Here is a 16,723-nt window from a genome sequence, read left to right as displayed (position 1 = left end):
ACAAAGTTCTGGTCAGGTAAAAGAAACAAAACAAGCTACCCTCACTGTACAACCCCAAACCATATATAGTAAAAAAAAAAAAAAAGCAGTCTGATAACCGTGCTGAAAGGAAACCACCAAGTCACCAGAAACCCCTTTTTGCTCAAGCAAGTAAGCTCAAGCGCTTTCCACAAGAGAGAAGAGTTTGACTCTTGATTCTGAGGGTGAGTAAAACCTACATTCACAGGAAGCGCACTGAGGAAGACCCACAACCTCAATGGGTGGCCAACTTCCACAACGAAACCCATCATAAAAAAGAGTGCTCCCATTCAGACTCAACTTCACAATAAAGTAACACACATATAACAACAACAACAACAACAACAACAGCAACAACAAAAATGACAATGCATTCCACAAAGAATGAGAAGGATGTAATGTTGAAATCAAAGGGACATAACTCACAAAGAGTTATCTACCCCTTAAACTGCCTTAAAACGAATATAGAAAGCATATATAAAAAGATTAATAACGGTTCAATAATTTCAGCGACTATTGAGCATAATTTAGCAAATAAAGGCTCGTTGGAAAAGTAATGACCTGACTTTTGTAGTGAGCTATGTGACATTTGTCCTTAAGGTCGAACATTAAGATGGATCATCTATCATCCAGAGCCTATTTTTGGCACTTTTTACGGCCACAAAATGTTTCAATCATAGTCATTTGTTTTCCAAATTTTGCATATGAATTACAAAATATCTGATATTTACCCAAAACATCTGGCTTTAATGAAGAGGAAACTAAAACTTGTTGCTACGCTTTAAAATGATCTGAAATAACAGCAAGGGAAGATTTGATTCCAAAATTTTCTCATATGTTATATCTCCCCTCTTTGGTTTTCATACATAAAGTAAATTTCACAGTGCATAAGGATTATTTGATACCGAAGGTATTCATTATCGTACCCTATTTCCAAAAGAGGGGAGATATAACATATGATAAATATTTGGAATCAAGTCTCCCTTTGTTGTTATTTCAGATCATTTGAATTGTTAATAATTTTCCCCACTTTTTATCTGTGCCTAAATCAAACTGTAGATTCCATGAACAAAGCTTCTTTCTTTTAGCCTGTAGAACTCTCTTCCGTTTGCCTGTTTCCCACCTGACTATAACTTGGATGTCTTCAAGTCCAATATAAACAAATTCCTGATAAACCGCCCCCCTTAAGTAATCCAATTTATCTAATCTCCATTACTAACGATTACGACGATATTATCTCATTGATCACTCTATATGCAATAAACCTTATCCTCGAGTGGCCCTGAGGCCTTGACAAGTGTAACTCCCATGTAAAAAAAAAAAATAAACCATAGCATCAAGTTTTAGTTTCCCCTTCATCAAGGCCAGACTACATATACGGTAGTGTTTGAATATATGGCTAAGTGGCAGTTTTAGTCGTTTAGAACGGCTTTAAAGCTTCACCGCTCACTCATTTTTCGACCAAATTTCAAACAATTATTACAGTTTATAGATCACCTTCTCAGCTATAATGTGAAAAAAAATTTTCAATTTTCGTTCATTAAAGCAAAAGTTATGATGAATTTTCTGGTGTTCAAAATCGTAAAAAACATAAGGAGGTGAGCGATGTTTTTTATGACTGGTTTCCATAGCAACCACGTCGCTTCAGTGACTACTGTTGCTACCAATTCACAGTTTTCGTGAAAAGAGAAGTAACAAGTGAAACAGAGAGAATGAAAGGGAGATAATTGGGGGGATTTTATTGAAAGCAGACGAGGTCCGTACATTGTTATTACATATGTATATGTTATGTTTATGGGGGCAAAAGAATAAGACTGAAATTCAACAGAACAAGTGAATTTACTGGAAGCTTGGAAAATCATGGATTACAATAGAAAAATGCGAGCATGAAAAGTAATATGATTAAGCTTAAACATGGAAACGTAAAGGACAAAATATTCTAGTAAAAGAGATAATAAATTTATAAATATTTGTATCTATCTGTCTATCTATCTATCTAATTGTCCATCTATTAAGCGAAGTAAATAACAGAGTTAAATCGTGGGAAACAGTAAGTTGGGCGAGCATTGCAGGTGGAGAAAAGGTCAAAGGGTTATGTTGCAACAGGTATCAAACTGGGTGACCATTGAGTTGCACCGGAAGGTCTGCAAACGGGGATCAGATCTGACATGTCAAGGGGTCCAATTTGATTAAGCTGAGTCAATTTTAGTGAGTTGGTTATGGAGACGCCAAAGAGACAAGATGGGTAAAAACAAGTCTCCTCATAAGGGGGCGATGGTTTCAAAATGGAAGCAGAGAAACTACAAACCGAAGATCGTCATTTACTCCAGTTCTGCTGTGATGAAATGCCTGGGAGTGAATAAGAATATATATAAAAACAACTCATTTGTCTTGTGTCTGTCTTGCATGCGGCCTGTTGTAACAGAATCCAGCTCCCTCAAGACGTTGGCGAATCCCCCCAGGAGGAGCAGCAGAAACAGGTATGTCGTCATGTTTCATTTACTCTGACACATGCACATACAAACTAGATGAGTCACAGCCTATTAAAAAAAAGAGTTAAATAAGACCGTTAAAAAAGAGTTAAATAAGACCGTTAAAAAAAAGAATTAAAAAAGACCATTAAAAAAGAATTAAATAAGACCGTTAAAACAAGAGTTAAATAAGACCGTTAAAAAATAATTAAATAAGACTAGTAAAAAAAAAAAGAGTTTAATAAACAGTTAAATACACAAATAGATATGAAACCATTATCTGTAACAATAGTTCGTAGAGCTGTATATATTTCTAGTTTAATTTTTTCAGTCTATAATAATATGTCAAAAACTGTTTAACTAAAAATTTAATGAAATATAAAGACATAATTTTCATGTTAAATCAATATTGAGATAAAATTTCCCAAGCAACTAAGTCCCACCCCTTTACAGTAGAGATCCCTAGGTGTAAAAAAGCTTTTTACTCCAGTAGTTTCTTCCCCAGAACTGCAAGTCTCTGAAACTCTCTTCCGGGATTCTGCTTTCGTAACTGTACTGATATGCAGAAGTTCAAGTGTAATGTGAACAAATATCTTTCTACTCATCTCCCTTCATAATGCCCCCACAAATTATGTCCACAATAGTAGCCTCCTACTTCAAAGTGGCACTGTGCCTTGTTTGGGGTGAAGATTGAAAAAATTTTTTTAAAAAGACATAAAACTGCACCGCTAAGAAAACCAAGTTCAAACTGTGACGGATAAATTACTCAATCCTTTTATTATTGCAAATAACAAAGAATTAATATTTTTCCTTGCAAAACTCTTTCCTTCATTTGCAATGCTTTCTCATAAAATATGTTTGCAATAATAATTTTCTCAGTCACAAAATATTTCCAGCCAATACCCTTACAGTTACACAAATATTATGTTTTCACTTGGATTATAATTCTGGACTTTTGTCATATACAAATGCACATTTTCCTTCTTGATCGTGGGCCTAAATCTTTTTAATTTCATGCTCAAGGGAGATCATGAACATTCAGGACCGAATATAAATGACACATCTCCCTTATATAAAAATAAACTACTTCTGGTTAAATAAAATTTATTTTTTAGAATTTGTTTCCGAGTTGTTGCTATTTATTAATGTTTTTGGTACTCATGCACTTACTGATCCGTGCTGAAATAATAACGTTATTATTTAGAAAGCCATTCTTAACATGGGGACGGGAGGGTGTTAGGTACCTATGCTATACTTTCACCTAACAATTTAATAAAAACAGATATCATAAAACTTTAATTGAACTTGAAAATACTATTTAATAAATAGTGTGGATCATTAAGTACATTAGTACCATGGTTTTTTTTTTTTTTTTTTTTTTTTTTTCTTGTTAGGGAAAGAAGTTCGACATATGCTTCTGCGACCGTTATGAACACGGACGTTGGTCGTTACCCTTTTCCTTGTATAAAATGGAAAGGGTGAAAAAAAAAAAAAAAAAACTGGCAGTGCCAAACCGTCCTCTTGTCGACACAACGCACGAAAGTCTTTTTTCCTTTCTTTCCTCAACTTCCAATAAATCCTTGTGTATTCGATATTATCTTCCACTGTTCGCTTTCGTTCTAAGCTGTCCAACAAAAAACTCAACTCAACTCCCATGCTTTAGAATTCGTCCCATTTAAATGTTACCAATTGTCTACATATGCAAATTAATGGCATACGTTGTTCACCAATGAATGACCTACAAAATTATGCTTGTCTTTTCTTTTCTACATTTTCTGCTGGCATTTTACAAGCTAAGCAAACACAAGATCGTTTGCAAGAGTGATGATTTTTATTATGTCCCCACATATGTATTTAAATGAATAAAACATCTTTTTGATGAAATATAACAATTTAGAAACCAGTCAAAATAAGGACTTTAAAATAAACATATTTATTTACTTAGATTTTAATTTTCGACCCATATAAGAGTCATCATCAGGAAAATACAATATTTTTTCCCTTTTTTTTTTAATGCAACATTTTATTACCTAGCCATAGGTTTTGTTCAAGATTGAGTATTTATGTTCAATTCCAGTTGTTTCGTGTTAGTTTTAAGTAGAATTGTTTACATTGTTTCAATGCATTTGAAATTTGAAAAATATCATGGATTTTTGAGTTTATTAGAAATAAATTTAAAAAAAAAAAACGAAAATTGTTAATCATTATTTATACGGATTGAAAAGAATTTTAATATGTTTTTTATAAAGTAAAAAAAAAAAAAAAGAAAGAAACACAAATATGGTGCAAATTCTTAGAAAAAAAAATCAATTTTATAGAAATGCTCTTAAGAAGGAAAAATAGTTAATGGATGCTGAGAAATTTTTGTCATAAAATGACATAATCTGAAAAAATTCTTCCTCAGTCAGATTCACGTTGTGGCACTTGAGAATTTGACGGAATGTTATTATGTCCACGTGGTCAGTCTTCGATGGATCAGCGACTTGGAATGAACGCTGCATCAGTCTCCAGTTCTTCATGACACACTGTCGCAGTCTTTTCAAGGCTTCACCAAGCAAACCTTCAGTTGGTACAGTTTCAAACTGGAAAGGAAACGATTTTCATAAATGTCAAGAAAATGAATCAAAGGAAAGATAATTTAGATCCGGAAAAAAGTGGTTATTTTTTAGTTTAAGGCGGCAACTTGTCTTATAAAGGGAAACAAATCTTCATATTTGAAATTATAGAAAATTTGTTTTTCAGTCAGATTTTTTTCAACAATTGATTTTTATTGGTGAAAACAAATTTGAAAAAAAAAATTACAAAAACAAATTTGAAAAAAAATTGATTCTTATCCAGAATTCAATTTAATTAAAATAAACAAAAGCACAGAAAAATCTTTGATGGTCGTATCTGTCATGGAACGAAAATGTCATATTCCAAAAATCACTTAACTTGATCAAGTAGTTTTTTTATATATAGAAAATCATTTTTTACAACTTTTAGCTATTTTAATAGTAAATTGTAGCCATTACAAGGCTGATTTTGATATCGGTAGTTCGAATTGAGTTTTCTCCACCTTATTTATTAAACAGGGTGGATCAAAACAAAATGTCTTGCTTTGTCATAAAATTTAATTTCCTTAGTTAAAAAAAAAACTACAAAATAATAATGATAAGCTGGCTTTCAAAACCATGTTCCACTATCATAAAGGCACATATTCCATGTCTATGGCGATCTTGATGGTTGGATTTGGATATGAAGTTAGAATAGCTTTTGATGAAGAAATTGCCTAAAAAATAATGCCAGTTTCAGACTAGAAAATCAGGTAAGATTTGATCTCCCGCAATTGGATTTCAACCTCTGGAAGGTTGGAACGTAGATCCCTGATGTTAGAGAAGGAGACCTTGTAATGCAGGTTTATGTTGGAAGTTGTGGTTCTGGATTTTCTCTTGATTTGCTTGTTGGAATTTTTCATAGTTGGGTTGTGGAGTTTGTGGAAGAGGTCTGCAGAGTTATTAAAAGCAGGGCAGCGGGAGAAACAAGAGAGAGCGGGGGAAACAAATGAAAGAATTAGTAAAGAATGAAGACTTTGTAGACAATTGAGAAGGAAAAGCCATAGAAGTTCTCACTAAGATGGCATCAAGAGGTCCCACCAGAAGCTACTCTGACAATAATGATCTTAGACCCACCCCACCCCCACAAAAAAAAAAACAAATTATGCAATGTATTATTTTCCTCTTGTATTATGTGAAAGCAAAAATAAAATATATAGTTTGATAAAACTATGAAAAATATGGACTGTGTTATAGTTGGCATATTCCAGGTTTATGTGAACCGTTGGAAAACACTTAGCCAATGAAATTACAGCAACCAATAATTGATAAACACAATAAAAATATTGCGGGAATATTTTTTAAAAAGTCATAGTGTTAAATATTAGCAGGTTAATGCATCACCGAAGTTAAGCAACGTTGAACCTGGTCAGTACTAAATGGGTGACCATTCGGAACTTCCAGGTGCTGTATGTACTCTCTGCTTATCTCGGCATTGTTTCCAGTCTTCTCCTTGCCACTGGACCCAAACAGTGTCGATTCAGGAGAGATGTGGTTAGGGATTGCATGACCCTTGCCTCACAATTACATGCGTAACTGCCCCTACAGGGGTATCCTTTGTCTTTTGAGACTGAATAGAGGCATCGATCGAATGCCGAAAAGTAGCTGGTCGATGATTATTACAATTATTCAAGCCTGAAAGCTTTGTCAGCTAAAATATGTTTTAGAATAATAAAAAAATATTTAAAATAAATATTTTTTTTACATCAATTTAGGAATGTAACTTTAAAAATTTTATTATAAAAATTTGGTTGACAAATTAGAAATAATGACATGTAAAAACATCAGGTGATTATCTCAGTGGCGTATACTAATGACGTCATTTAGAAGGGAAGATGGTCATTTTGAGATATGTGGAAATTAGTTAGAGTCAATTGGAGTCAGGAGAGGGACAGAGATGGTTGATAGATCATGATGGCTCTGAGTAGAGAGGGTCAGAAATGGCGATAATCAGAATAAGCATTGCAACTTTCCAAAAGGGGAAAAAACACTCTAGAATAAAAAAATTGCTGAAAATAAAACCTGAGGCTCTGTCATTTCTTGGGGAGAATTTCCATTTCAGTATTTTGTCCTATTTTGGGAGACATCCCCGACACATGTTCATTAAATACCAACGGTAACCACATTGCAATTGTTAAATAACATTCAATAGCCCATGCATGCTTCAGCTCAAGTTAGTCTTTTTATGTTTAACTTTTTTAATCATTCTGCATACTCTGTTGAAACGGGAAGCAGCCACTATCTTTTCAAATGTTATTCGAAGGAATAATTTGCATTATCCTAGGATAGGGAAATCCTAGCTTGCCTAGAAACAGAATATAACCCCTGCCCATCCGACTGAACTCCAATCAATGGCTCCCCCTTGCCAAACTTTCACAAAAACATTCGACTAGCTACAACCATGATAAACAATTCCCCCACCCCCACTCTCTAACTGTGCCTAAATCTAAACGCAGATTCCATGAACAAAGCTTCTTTCCCAGAACTGCCTGCACCAGGAACACTGTTCTACTGCCCTGCTTCCCGGTTGAATATAACATGGTAGCCTTCTATTTCTAGCAGAGGATCATCATTGTCCTGACTCAAATCCACAGCATGTGACAAGAAATTTGCACAAACATTGGTGATCCCCCGCAGTAGGAATTACATATTGAGTGCAATAAACTCAAATCTCTTCAAGCCGAAAGAGTTTGCATCATATAAGAATGTGGAGGACTCATTGGTAAAGCACGTTGCCCGGTCAATATCTAATAATAGTAAAATAATTGTTTGCTACTAGTTGTTGCATTATATTGTCTTTGTAATAATGATAAAATAAATTTTTAGAAAAACTTACCATACAGTGAGTGTTTTTTCCTTAATTTGAATGCTTTACCTTTTAATTTCCTTAAAATTTTCCATTGTATTTTTTCCATAACAACAAAAATTATATATTTTTTTTCATTGAAATAATCATAGCATGCTTGTTTTCTTCTATTTGCTTATAGCGTTTTAAACACTGGCCAACATTTTCGCCAAAACGAAAATCACAATGTTTTCGTTTGGCACATTTTGGCAGTTTGCGGAACCTGCTGGAATATACCAATGCTAACGTGATCCGTATTCCACATAAGTATCTAAATTTTATTTCCTAACCTTTTGTTTGAGTATATTTATTGTAATAGCTGTTAGCAACAATTAATGAACCAAATTCTTTTAGTCCATTAATAACAGGTTAACAAGGAGAATAGACAGATAGACAAACAACTAGATATAACATTAATATCAGGCTAACAAAGGAAATAAACAGAGAAACAACTAGATATAATATAGAAGACATTTTAATTCGTAAAAAACGGGCAAAAGTTATAGGCCGTTGACTAAAAATGAGTGCTTTATGCTAGATTGATGGTTGAATATGGTTAAATTTGTGCTTATTTTTGTATTAAATACTAATCCCCATTACTCCCTAGCAGATACCATAATACTTAGTTCGCTGCACCTTTAAAATAATAATTGTCCATACAAAATTTCAGCCAGATCGACTCAGTAGTTTCTGAGAAAACTTGTAAAGTAAATGCGGTATTGTGGTGACTAATTCCTATTAATCCATAACTGTGCATCGAATGGATACCATAACGTATACTTCACTGCACCTGAGCATACCATACAAAATTTCAGCCAGATCTTCCTAGTAGTTCATGAGAAAACTTTTCGGGTAAATGTGGTATTGTGGTAACTAATCCTTATTAATCCTTAACTGTGAAATGAACAGATACCATAATACTGTACCTTATCATAATAAAGATCCATACAAAATTTCAACCAGATCGGCTCTGTAATTTCCCAAAAAAATTTCTACAGTAACTCTGGTATTGTAGTGACTAATTCCAATTAATCCCTAACTGTGCATCGGCTGTACACCATAATACTTAGTTCGCTGGATCTTATTATAACAAAGTCCATGCAAAATTTCAGCCAGATCGGCCCAGTAATTTCCAAAAGAAAATGGAACAGATAGACAGACAGACTAAGAGAAATATGATATAGATTCTTAGTATTGTATCATAATTTTAGCTTTTCAAAAAATCTCCTTACCTCATCGTTATCACCTTGTCTTAACAACCGATGTTGTCCGGGAACAATCCGAGTCGGCTTTGAATCAAAGATAAAATAACGGATCAGATCCCTGTAAGCAAGGGTTCCGTCGCCCTTGATATCAAATTTCTCTTTCAATTTCATAAATTTCTCTTCTGAAATATTTTTCATGAAATGAAGCAAAATTTCTGAAATGCAAAAACAACTTTGATTAAAACTGAGTGAAAAAATTATGATGCGAATTGTATAAAGATAAAAAAAAAAAACGCTGAATGTCGGCCACAAATTCATATACGTAAATGTTATTTTTTTATTATTTGGATTTTTGTTCTCCCCGTGGATATTTGTTTCGGTTGATATAACACCTGATCTTCTTCAGATGAATTTTGTTGAACTTTAGAATTCAAATGGAAAACTTTACTTAATCAACAGGGGGAGAAGGGGGCTTGCTCCGTCAGATGGCCAGAAATCTTAAGTAATTCATAATTGTATTATTTCCCATACCAATGATTGAACCTTCAACCTTCAAAAAACTTTCACTTAGAAATTATTATAATCCAGCACTTTTATCCGTTGCACCACAAGTCAACAAGTCTAGTATGAATTTTAGGAGCCTTAAACCGATTCTGGTTTTCAAGGGTGTACTCACACTTCTTATTATTGTATATATGTAAATATTATGTAAATATATGTAACTATATTTAACTATTCTGAAACTATTAGGCAAATACTGTGTAACTATTAAATAAAGAGTATGCAAATATTATGTGAATAAAGTGTATTATGAAAATAGTATGTAAATATAATATAAATAATATGTCAATAGTATGAAAATATTCATATACATATGTAAACAGTATATCAATATCATGTCGATGTAATGTAGATATTATAAATATATTATGGCTATAATATGTAAATACTGTGTACGTATTATAAAATATCATGTAAATATTAAAATATTATATAATAATAAAAATATTATATAGATATTAAAAAACAATTACGTAAATAATATATAAATATTATATATGTATTATGAAAATATGTAAATATTATGAAAATATTATGTAATTATTATGCAAATATGAAATATTATGCAAGTATTATATAAATATTATGAAAATATAATGTAAATATTTGTAAATATTAGGAAAATATGAAAATATCATGTAAATATTAGGAAAATATGTACATATTATGTGAAATTATGCAAATATGTAAATATTACGAAAACATTATGTAAATATTATGAAAACATTATGAAAATTGATATCCATGTACTATTTTTTACTACAAATATAATTTTCAAATTGATATCCATGTACTATTTTTTACTACAAATATAATATTCAAATTGATATCCATGTACTATTTTTTTCTACAAATATAATTTTCAAATTGATATCCATGTACTATTTTTTACTACAAATATAATATTCAAATTAATATCCATGTACTATTTTTTACTACAAATATAATATTCAAATTGATATCCATGTACTGTTTTTTACTACAAATATAATTTTCAAATTGATATCCATGTACTGTTTTTTACTACAAATATAATATTCAAATTGATATCCATGTACTGTTTTTTACTACAAATATAATATTCAAATTGATATCTATGTTATTTATTCTTAACCATCGGCCAAAGCAATTAGAAAGCCAATTGAGTCACAGAAAAGCCTTTAAAAAATATCTTGGTGACCCCTGAAGATTGTACTTTCTTTATTATCTCCAGATCCACCCTTACACCCATGGTTCGATTTCTTGCAATGCAGAGCTAACCCCCTTTTTTTTTTCTTTTTTTTTTTTTTACATGGAGTTCACCACTTATCAAGGCCCAATGGCCACTCAGGGATAAGGGTTATTGTGTGTACAGTAATCAATGGGATAGTGTAGCAATAGTATTGGAGAATTGGTAAGGTGTCATTACTTGGGGGGGCGGTTCATCAGGAATTTGTTTGTGTTGGACTTGAAGACATCCAGGTTGAAGTCGGGAGGGAAACAGGCAAGTGGAACAGAGTTCCACAGGCATGCAGTTCTAAGAAAGAAGCTTTGTTCATGGTATCTACGTTTTGATTTAGGCACAGATAGGGAGTGGGGAAAATTATTGATGGTGGTTTCAGCTAGTCGGGTGTTTTTTGAGAAAGATTGGCGAGGGGGGACCAGAGAATGGAGCTCAGACGAGCACCTGCCATGGAAGTAACGATAGAACAATGACAGGCTCGCTACGTCTCTTTTGTGGGAAAGAGGTTGCAGGGTAGAGATAAGGGCACCCCCCACCAAGCCACGGAGTCTATTTTGTACTCCGTCAAGGCAGGATAGGCTGTTTTTTTGCAGCCCCCGCCCAGATGTGGCAGCAGTACTCCATCTTTTGACGTACTTGGCTCTTATATAGATAGAGAATTGCATCATTAGTGAGATATCTTCTGGAGCGGTAGAAGGATCCCACCATTTTCCCAGCGACCTTGGTCACAGACTTGATGTATGTGTTCCATTTAAGATCAGGTGTAAAGGTCAAACCCAGGAGCTTATCAAATCCTGGGGCCTCCCTTAGACGAGAGCCATCCATTTCAATTGATGCCAAATGGGGATCAGAGCGTTTATGATGTAATGATAGGAGCTTGGTCTTAGATGCATTAAAGGTAACCAGCCACCTCTTTCCCCTCTGTACCACGCGCTCAAGATCAGAGGAGAGAGAATCAGAGAGAACATCATCATTTCCGGCCTTTGATGTGTTGCCATAGATGGTCGTGTCATCAGCATAGATGTCAACGAAAGATTTTAGTATGTGTTTTGGGAGATCATTTTTTTCTTAGTAGAGAAAAGGAAGCATGTAATCAGCACCCGAAGAAGATCGCGGAGTTCAGTGACTGAAACGTTGTGCTTATAATACCTTAGATGAGAATAATTGTCCGATTAATCAAAATAATAGAAATTAGAAAGCCGGTTTATAAGGCGGCTGGAATGTTCCATTATATTCAGATGGACAAGTCCATTTTCTTAGTTCTGACTGTCTGCTAATCCACAAGGGGATAATCTATTAGAATTCTTGCTTGAAATAGTAAGCAATATTTTCATCTAAACTATTTGAGCTCTGTATGCTGTTCAGTGTCAATTTGATTGTTGATTTGAGGATGTTGCAATATTTTTGGTATAATAATATTGGATATGATCACAAAGATTTGGACGATTATAATTGATCTAAAGGGGATGTGCTTATCATTTTATTGTGTTTAACACTCAGGGCTCTGGTTGCCGTGCTCAGGACATAATGGTCCTTCCAGAAACGTCCCCATGACATGAGCACATCAAGTCACACACCTCGGCAATGTATCATCTAGCATTAATTTTCTTTATGTTAACAACTGCCCCTGCAAGGTAGCTGGATCACACGATAGCCAATCAGCTAGGAGAGTTCATTAATTCCATGTGTCTCCTGAAGAACTACTTCAACATCTTCGAAAATTGTAGACAACAGTATAGAGTGTTCCCTGAAGATGTTGAAGTAGTTCTTCAGGAGACACATGAAATTAATGAACTCTCCAAGCTGATTGGCTATCGTGTGATCCAACATGACAACAAGCTGATTGGCTATCGTGTGATCCAACGATCCAACGAGACAAGAAAGATATCGATATATTTTCTAATGCTATCATCCACTTGGCAGTCGCAAAAAGCTATCTGCCACAGAGAGCATTTTCTTTTATGAAAATCATTCTAGACAAAGCATGAAGCCATTTGATGTAAAGAGATAAAAAAAATACTACTTCAAGGTTAAACAACATGAACACATGAAGTCACATACCTCGACAATGTATCATCTAGCATAATATAAGGAGCTGGTTACTTTTCTCAGGATATAACAACCATTTCAAAAACGTATTCACAACACGAACACACAAAATCACATTCTCTGGAAAACGATCTTGTCATAATCCTCATCTGATACTCATTAATCTTTTGCTCTTGATTGTCACATGTTGAGACTGTGCGCACACACACACATACACACACACACATGCGCACACATACACATGCAAGCGGTCAACAGAGTAAAGTAACCGGTTGATGAATGCAGATCTGTCAAAACTGACGTCATCAGAAGTGAATAGGTCAAGTAGTTGACCTCACAGCTGCTGGGGTTAAACGCCTACAAGAGAACAGGTTGATATAAGCAAGCGAGACTGCAGAGAAAAGAGAGTCAAAGAGTGATGGTTAGCCACGAGTCACGTCGCTGAGTTGTTGAAATCTGCCCACCTCTGGCTCCTCCCATCTGTCTACCGACTAAAGTGTGCAACACAGAGTGAGAAATAAATGAGTCTTTTATATTTTTCTAACAAACTATTTTTTGTTGTAAGTTCTTTTCTTGGCTGACGAGAAACTGCTATTTGTTCAAACTGGCTACAATCAGATTGATAAGTGAACACCTTTAAAAAAGAAAAAGGAAAAAAAGACATTAGATAACGAGTTTATAAGATAGCTGGAATGTTTCCTTATTCTCAGATGGGCAAGTCCATTCTTTGGATTCTGATCACAGCATATTTGGAATGGATAATCTATTAGGGAAATTCTTACTTGAATTAAACAATATCTACATATCAGCCCTTTATATGATGACTAGTGGGGGGTACCCGGCATTGCCCAGGTGTTTGGAGGTGTGTGTGGTTTGGGGTAAATCAAAACTCTCGGGGGAAGGGGGGAGTAAAATTAAAAAAAAGTTTTGGTAGGTAAGTATGAGGATCGAACCCAAACCCTTGAGGCAAAGTTGTAAATTAAAGTGTGAAAAAGAATGTGCGACGTTAACCACTGGGCCATCACGAAATACTAACAGAAACACGTTTGAATTTATTTAATTACTTAGAATTGGCAGATGCACGTTTTAATGACTTAATGAGGTCAACTTTGACTGCGGGGGGGTAGTATTTATTTACTGCAGGAATGCTTTTTTTATTTTTATTTTCCCAAGATGTTGGGGGGGGGGAGACCAGCTCCTCATAAAAAGGGGATTGTCCAAATTGAATAGCAATTGCCTGATATAAGGATTGCTTTTGGACATTTCCGACGACCGGAAAAATACCGCCAGAATTAGTGCCGCTTTTATTATACGAAAAAGCCTAATCTACATGCGACGAGCGAAAAATGTTGAATATTTATCTTTTTAAATTCGAGCAAATTAAATAGACAGGCGACCTCCGTTGTTAACTCACAGATATTATGATATATATGTCATATAAAAAGTTTTAAGAAGTTGTGGGCCGACCGACCGCTTCTCGGAAAAAAGCCTTTCTTGGACATACACAAGAAGCGAAAATACATACACACATTTTCGCTTTTATATATATAGACTAGCGGAGGGAGGGGGGGCGTCACCCGGGTGTTTGGAGGTGTGTGTGGTTTTGGGTAAATCAAAACAAAAGAATAATAAAAAATCGTTGCCCGGGTGTTTGTTTTAAAAAAAAAAAGTTTGGGTAGGTAAGTAGGAAGAATCGAAGTCGAAGCCTTGAGGCGCAGTTGGAAAATAATAAAGTGTGAAAAAAAAAAAAGTGCGACGTTAACCGTTTGCCGACCAAGAAATACTAACGGAAAGATGTTTGAATTAACAGGTGCCCGCAATAAAGTTAACATTTAATGCAGGGCAGGTTTTCTTTTTTGGTTTGTTTATTCAACTTCGGCTGGTTTTGTTCCCCCAAGATGTTAGGGAGAAATCAGCTCCTCATAAACAGGGGATTGTCCAAATTGAATAGCAATTGTCTGATATAAGGAATTTTCCTCGCATTGTTCCCGGCCGCTTTTTATACAAAAAAGCCGAATCAACACGTGAGAAGCCAAAATAGCAATAATTTTGTAAAAGCTGCTATAAATAAATCTAAACGCGACGCGCGTTCCCAAATCCTAGATATTATTATCTAGGGTGTATATAAATAGTTCTAAGCGATAGTAACGACTCCAGGACCGCCGGCGAAAAAAGCCTTTTTTGGACATACAAAAATGCGCACGCTGCATTTGCCTTTTATATATCTAGACTACCTGGGTATTGCCTGGGTATTTGGAGGTGTGTGTACTGTTAAATAAAAAAGAAACCGGGGGCGGGGGGTAGGATCAAACCCGAAGCCCTGAGGCGAAGTTTTAAAATAAAATTGGCCAGCCAGAATGAGTTACTGAAAGATGTTTGAATTTATTTAAGTAAGAAGCAAATTGACAGGTGCGTGCACGGAAGTTGTAGAGCGTTGCGATGATGACGTAGAGGTCAATGACCAGGTTTGTTTGTTATAAGCGAAGTAAAAAAAGAAAACAACATTAAAACTTAAGTGGGGGGGGGGTAATCAAAACATCGAAAAAAAACACAAAAAAAACTAACGTAAGGCAAACTAACGATGTTAAATGTAAAAATCGAAAAAACAAAAAAGAAAACAGAAAAACGAACACGTGAAAAATGGCTTGAATAAGTCTGTTTTGATATTAGAATTTAAAAAATCGGTGGGTACCTGGGTGCTTTTGGGTGTGTGGTCGGGGGTGGATAAGCGAAATAAAAAAAAAACAGAAAAACGAACGTTACGTGAAAAATGGCTTAAATAACACTGGTTCAATATTTGAATTTAAAAAATCGAAAGAAAAAAAAAGACATCTCACACCACGATTCGAACCCAAAACGTTTAGATAATGAACCAACGTACTAACCAACCGACCTAACGCGATGTACATGAAATTTAGTTTTTCAACTATTTAAAGTAAATCAGGTCATGACGTCAGCTGACGCATGCGTAGAACCGGTCGTCTTCACGAGAGGACCGTTTTTGTCGACCCCCACCCCTTTCGAAAATTGTCGATTTCAGGGTGAAAAAATGAACGTTTTTGGCCAATTTTTTTATATTTTTCGAGTGAAGGATGGAGCTTCAATATGATACCAAGTTTGTGATTTTCGTCGTGTCTGTCGGAAGTTTTTAGCAAACACACAAACACACACACATACATACATACATACAAACAAACATACATACATACACACATTTCGCTTTTATATATATAGATATATAGAAGATAAGTGTCAATTTCATTCTACAATAATATTTTTCTCTAGCAAAACGAGCTAATTGAGCTTAGTAATGAAATGCGTCTTATCTTATGAAATATCAAAAGGAAAAATACTATTTAAGGTTTAAGTTTGTAGGTTCAACAGAAATGTTTCCAGTATATATTGATCTGAGAGAAAAAATGGAAATATATAAATTTAATAAATATGACAAAATATTGATGTTCTTGGTCTGACTGTGGTGGATGTACACTGATAAAACTTTTTATAAGTGCTTATGATATTTTGTATGTAAATTAATTTCAGAATGGGCAGAAACAATTGTCTGACAATAAAATATTTTGGGGGTGAAATTGGAAACATTTTCTGACTAATAATTATATATACGAAATTTTGTGTTTATGAAGCGTTTACTGATTTTACTGAAATTCGCCAAAAAATATTCCAATAATTATGCATTATAATTGGATATTAAAAATGCATTTTAAGTAAAAAAAAAAACGTAATTACGTAATTATGTG

The 16,723-nt window shown here is 34.3% G+C and overlaps 1 protein-coding gene across 1 annotated transcript in view; it reads right to left on the bottom strand.

The window, feature by feature from the left end:
* Positions 1 to 4,768: 4,768 nt before the first annotated feature.
* Positions 4,769 to 16,723, bottom strand: part of LOC145285833 (EF-hand calcium-binding domain-containing protein 6-like) — a 288,961-nt gene continuing 277,006 nt past the window's right edge. The window contains exons 35-36 of the mRNA XM_080134267.1: positions 9,161 to 9,348; positions 4,769 to 5,071 (exon numbers count right to left, since the gene is read on the bottom strand). Of these exons, the coding sequence (XP_079990393.1) occupies positions 4,802 to 5,071; positions 9,161 to 9,348 (458 nt within the window). The 3' untranslated portion in view covers positions 4,769 to 4,801. The remainder of the gene's footprint in view (positions 5,072 to 9,160; positions 9,349 to 16,723) is intronic.

This window comes from Euprymna scolopes, chromosome 10 (assembly GCF_053919585.1).
Source record: "Euprymna scolopes isolate OS-2025 chromosome 10, ASM5391958v1, whole genome shotgun sequence".
NCBI classification, from domain to species: domain Eukaryota; kingdom Metazoa; phylum Mollusca; class Cephalopoda; order Sepiida; family Sepiolidae; genus Euprymna; species Euprymna scolopes.
Note: the sequence above shows the minus strand (reverse complement) of the source record. Positions and strands in the feature narration are given on the sequence as shown.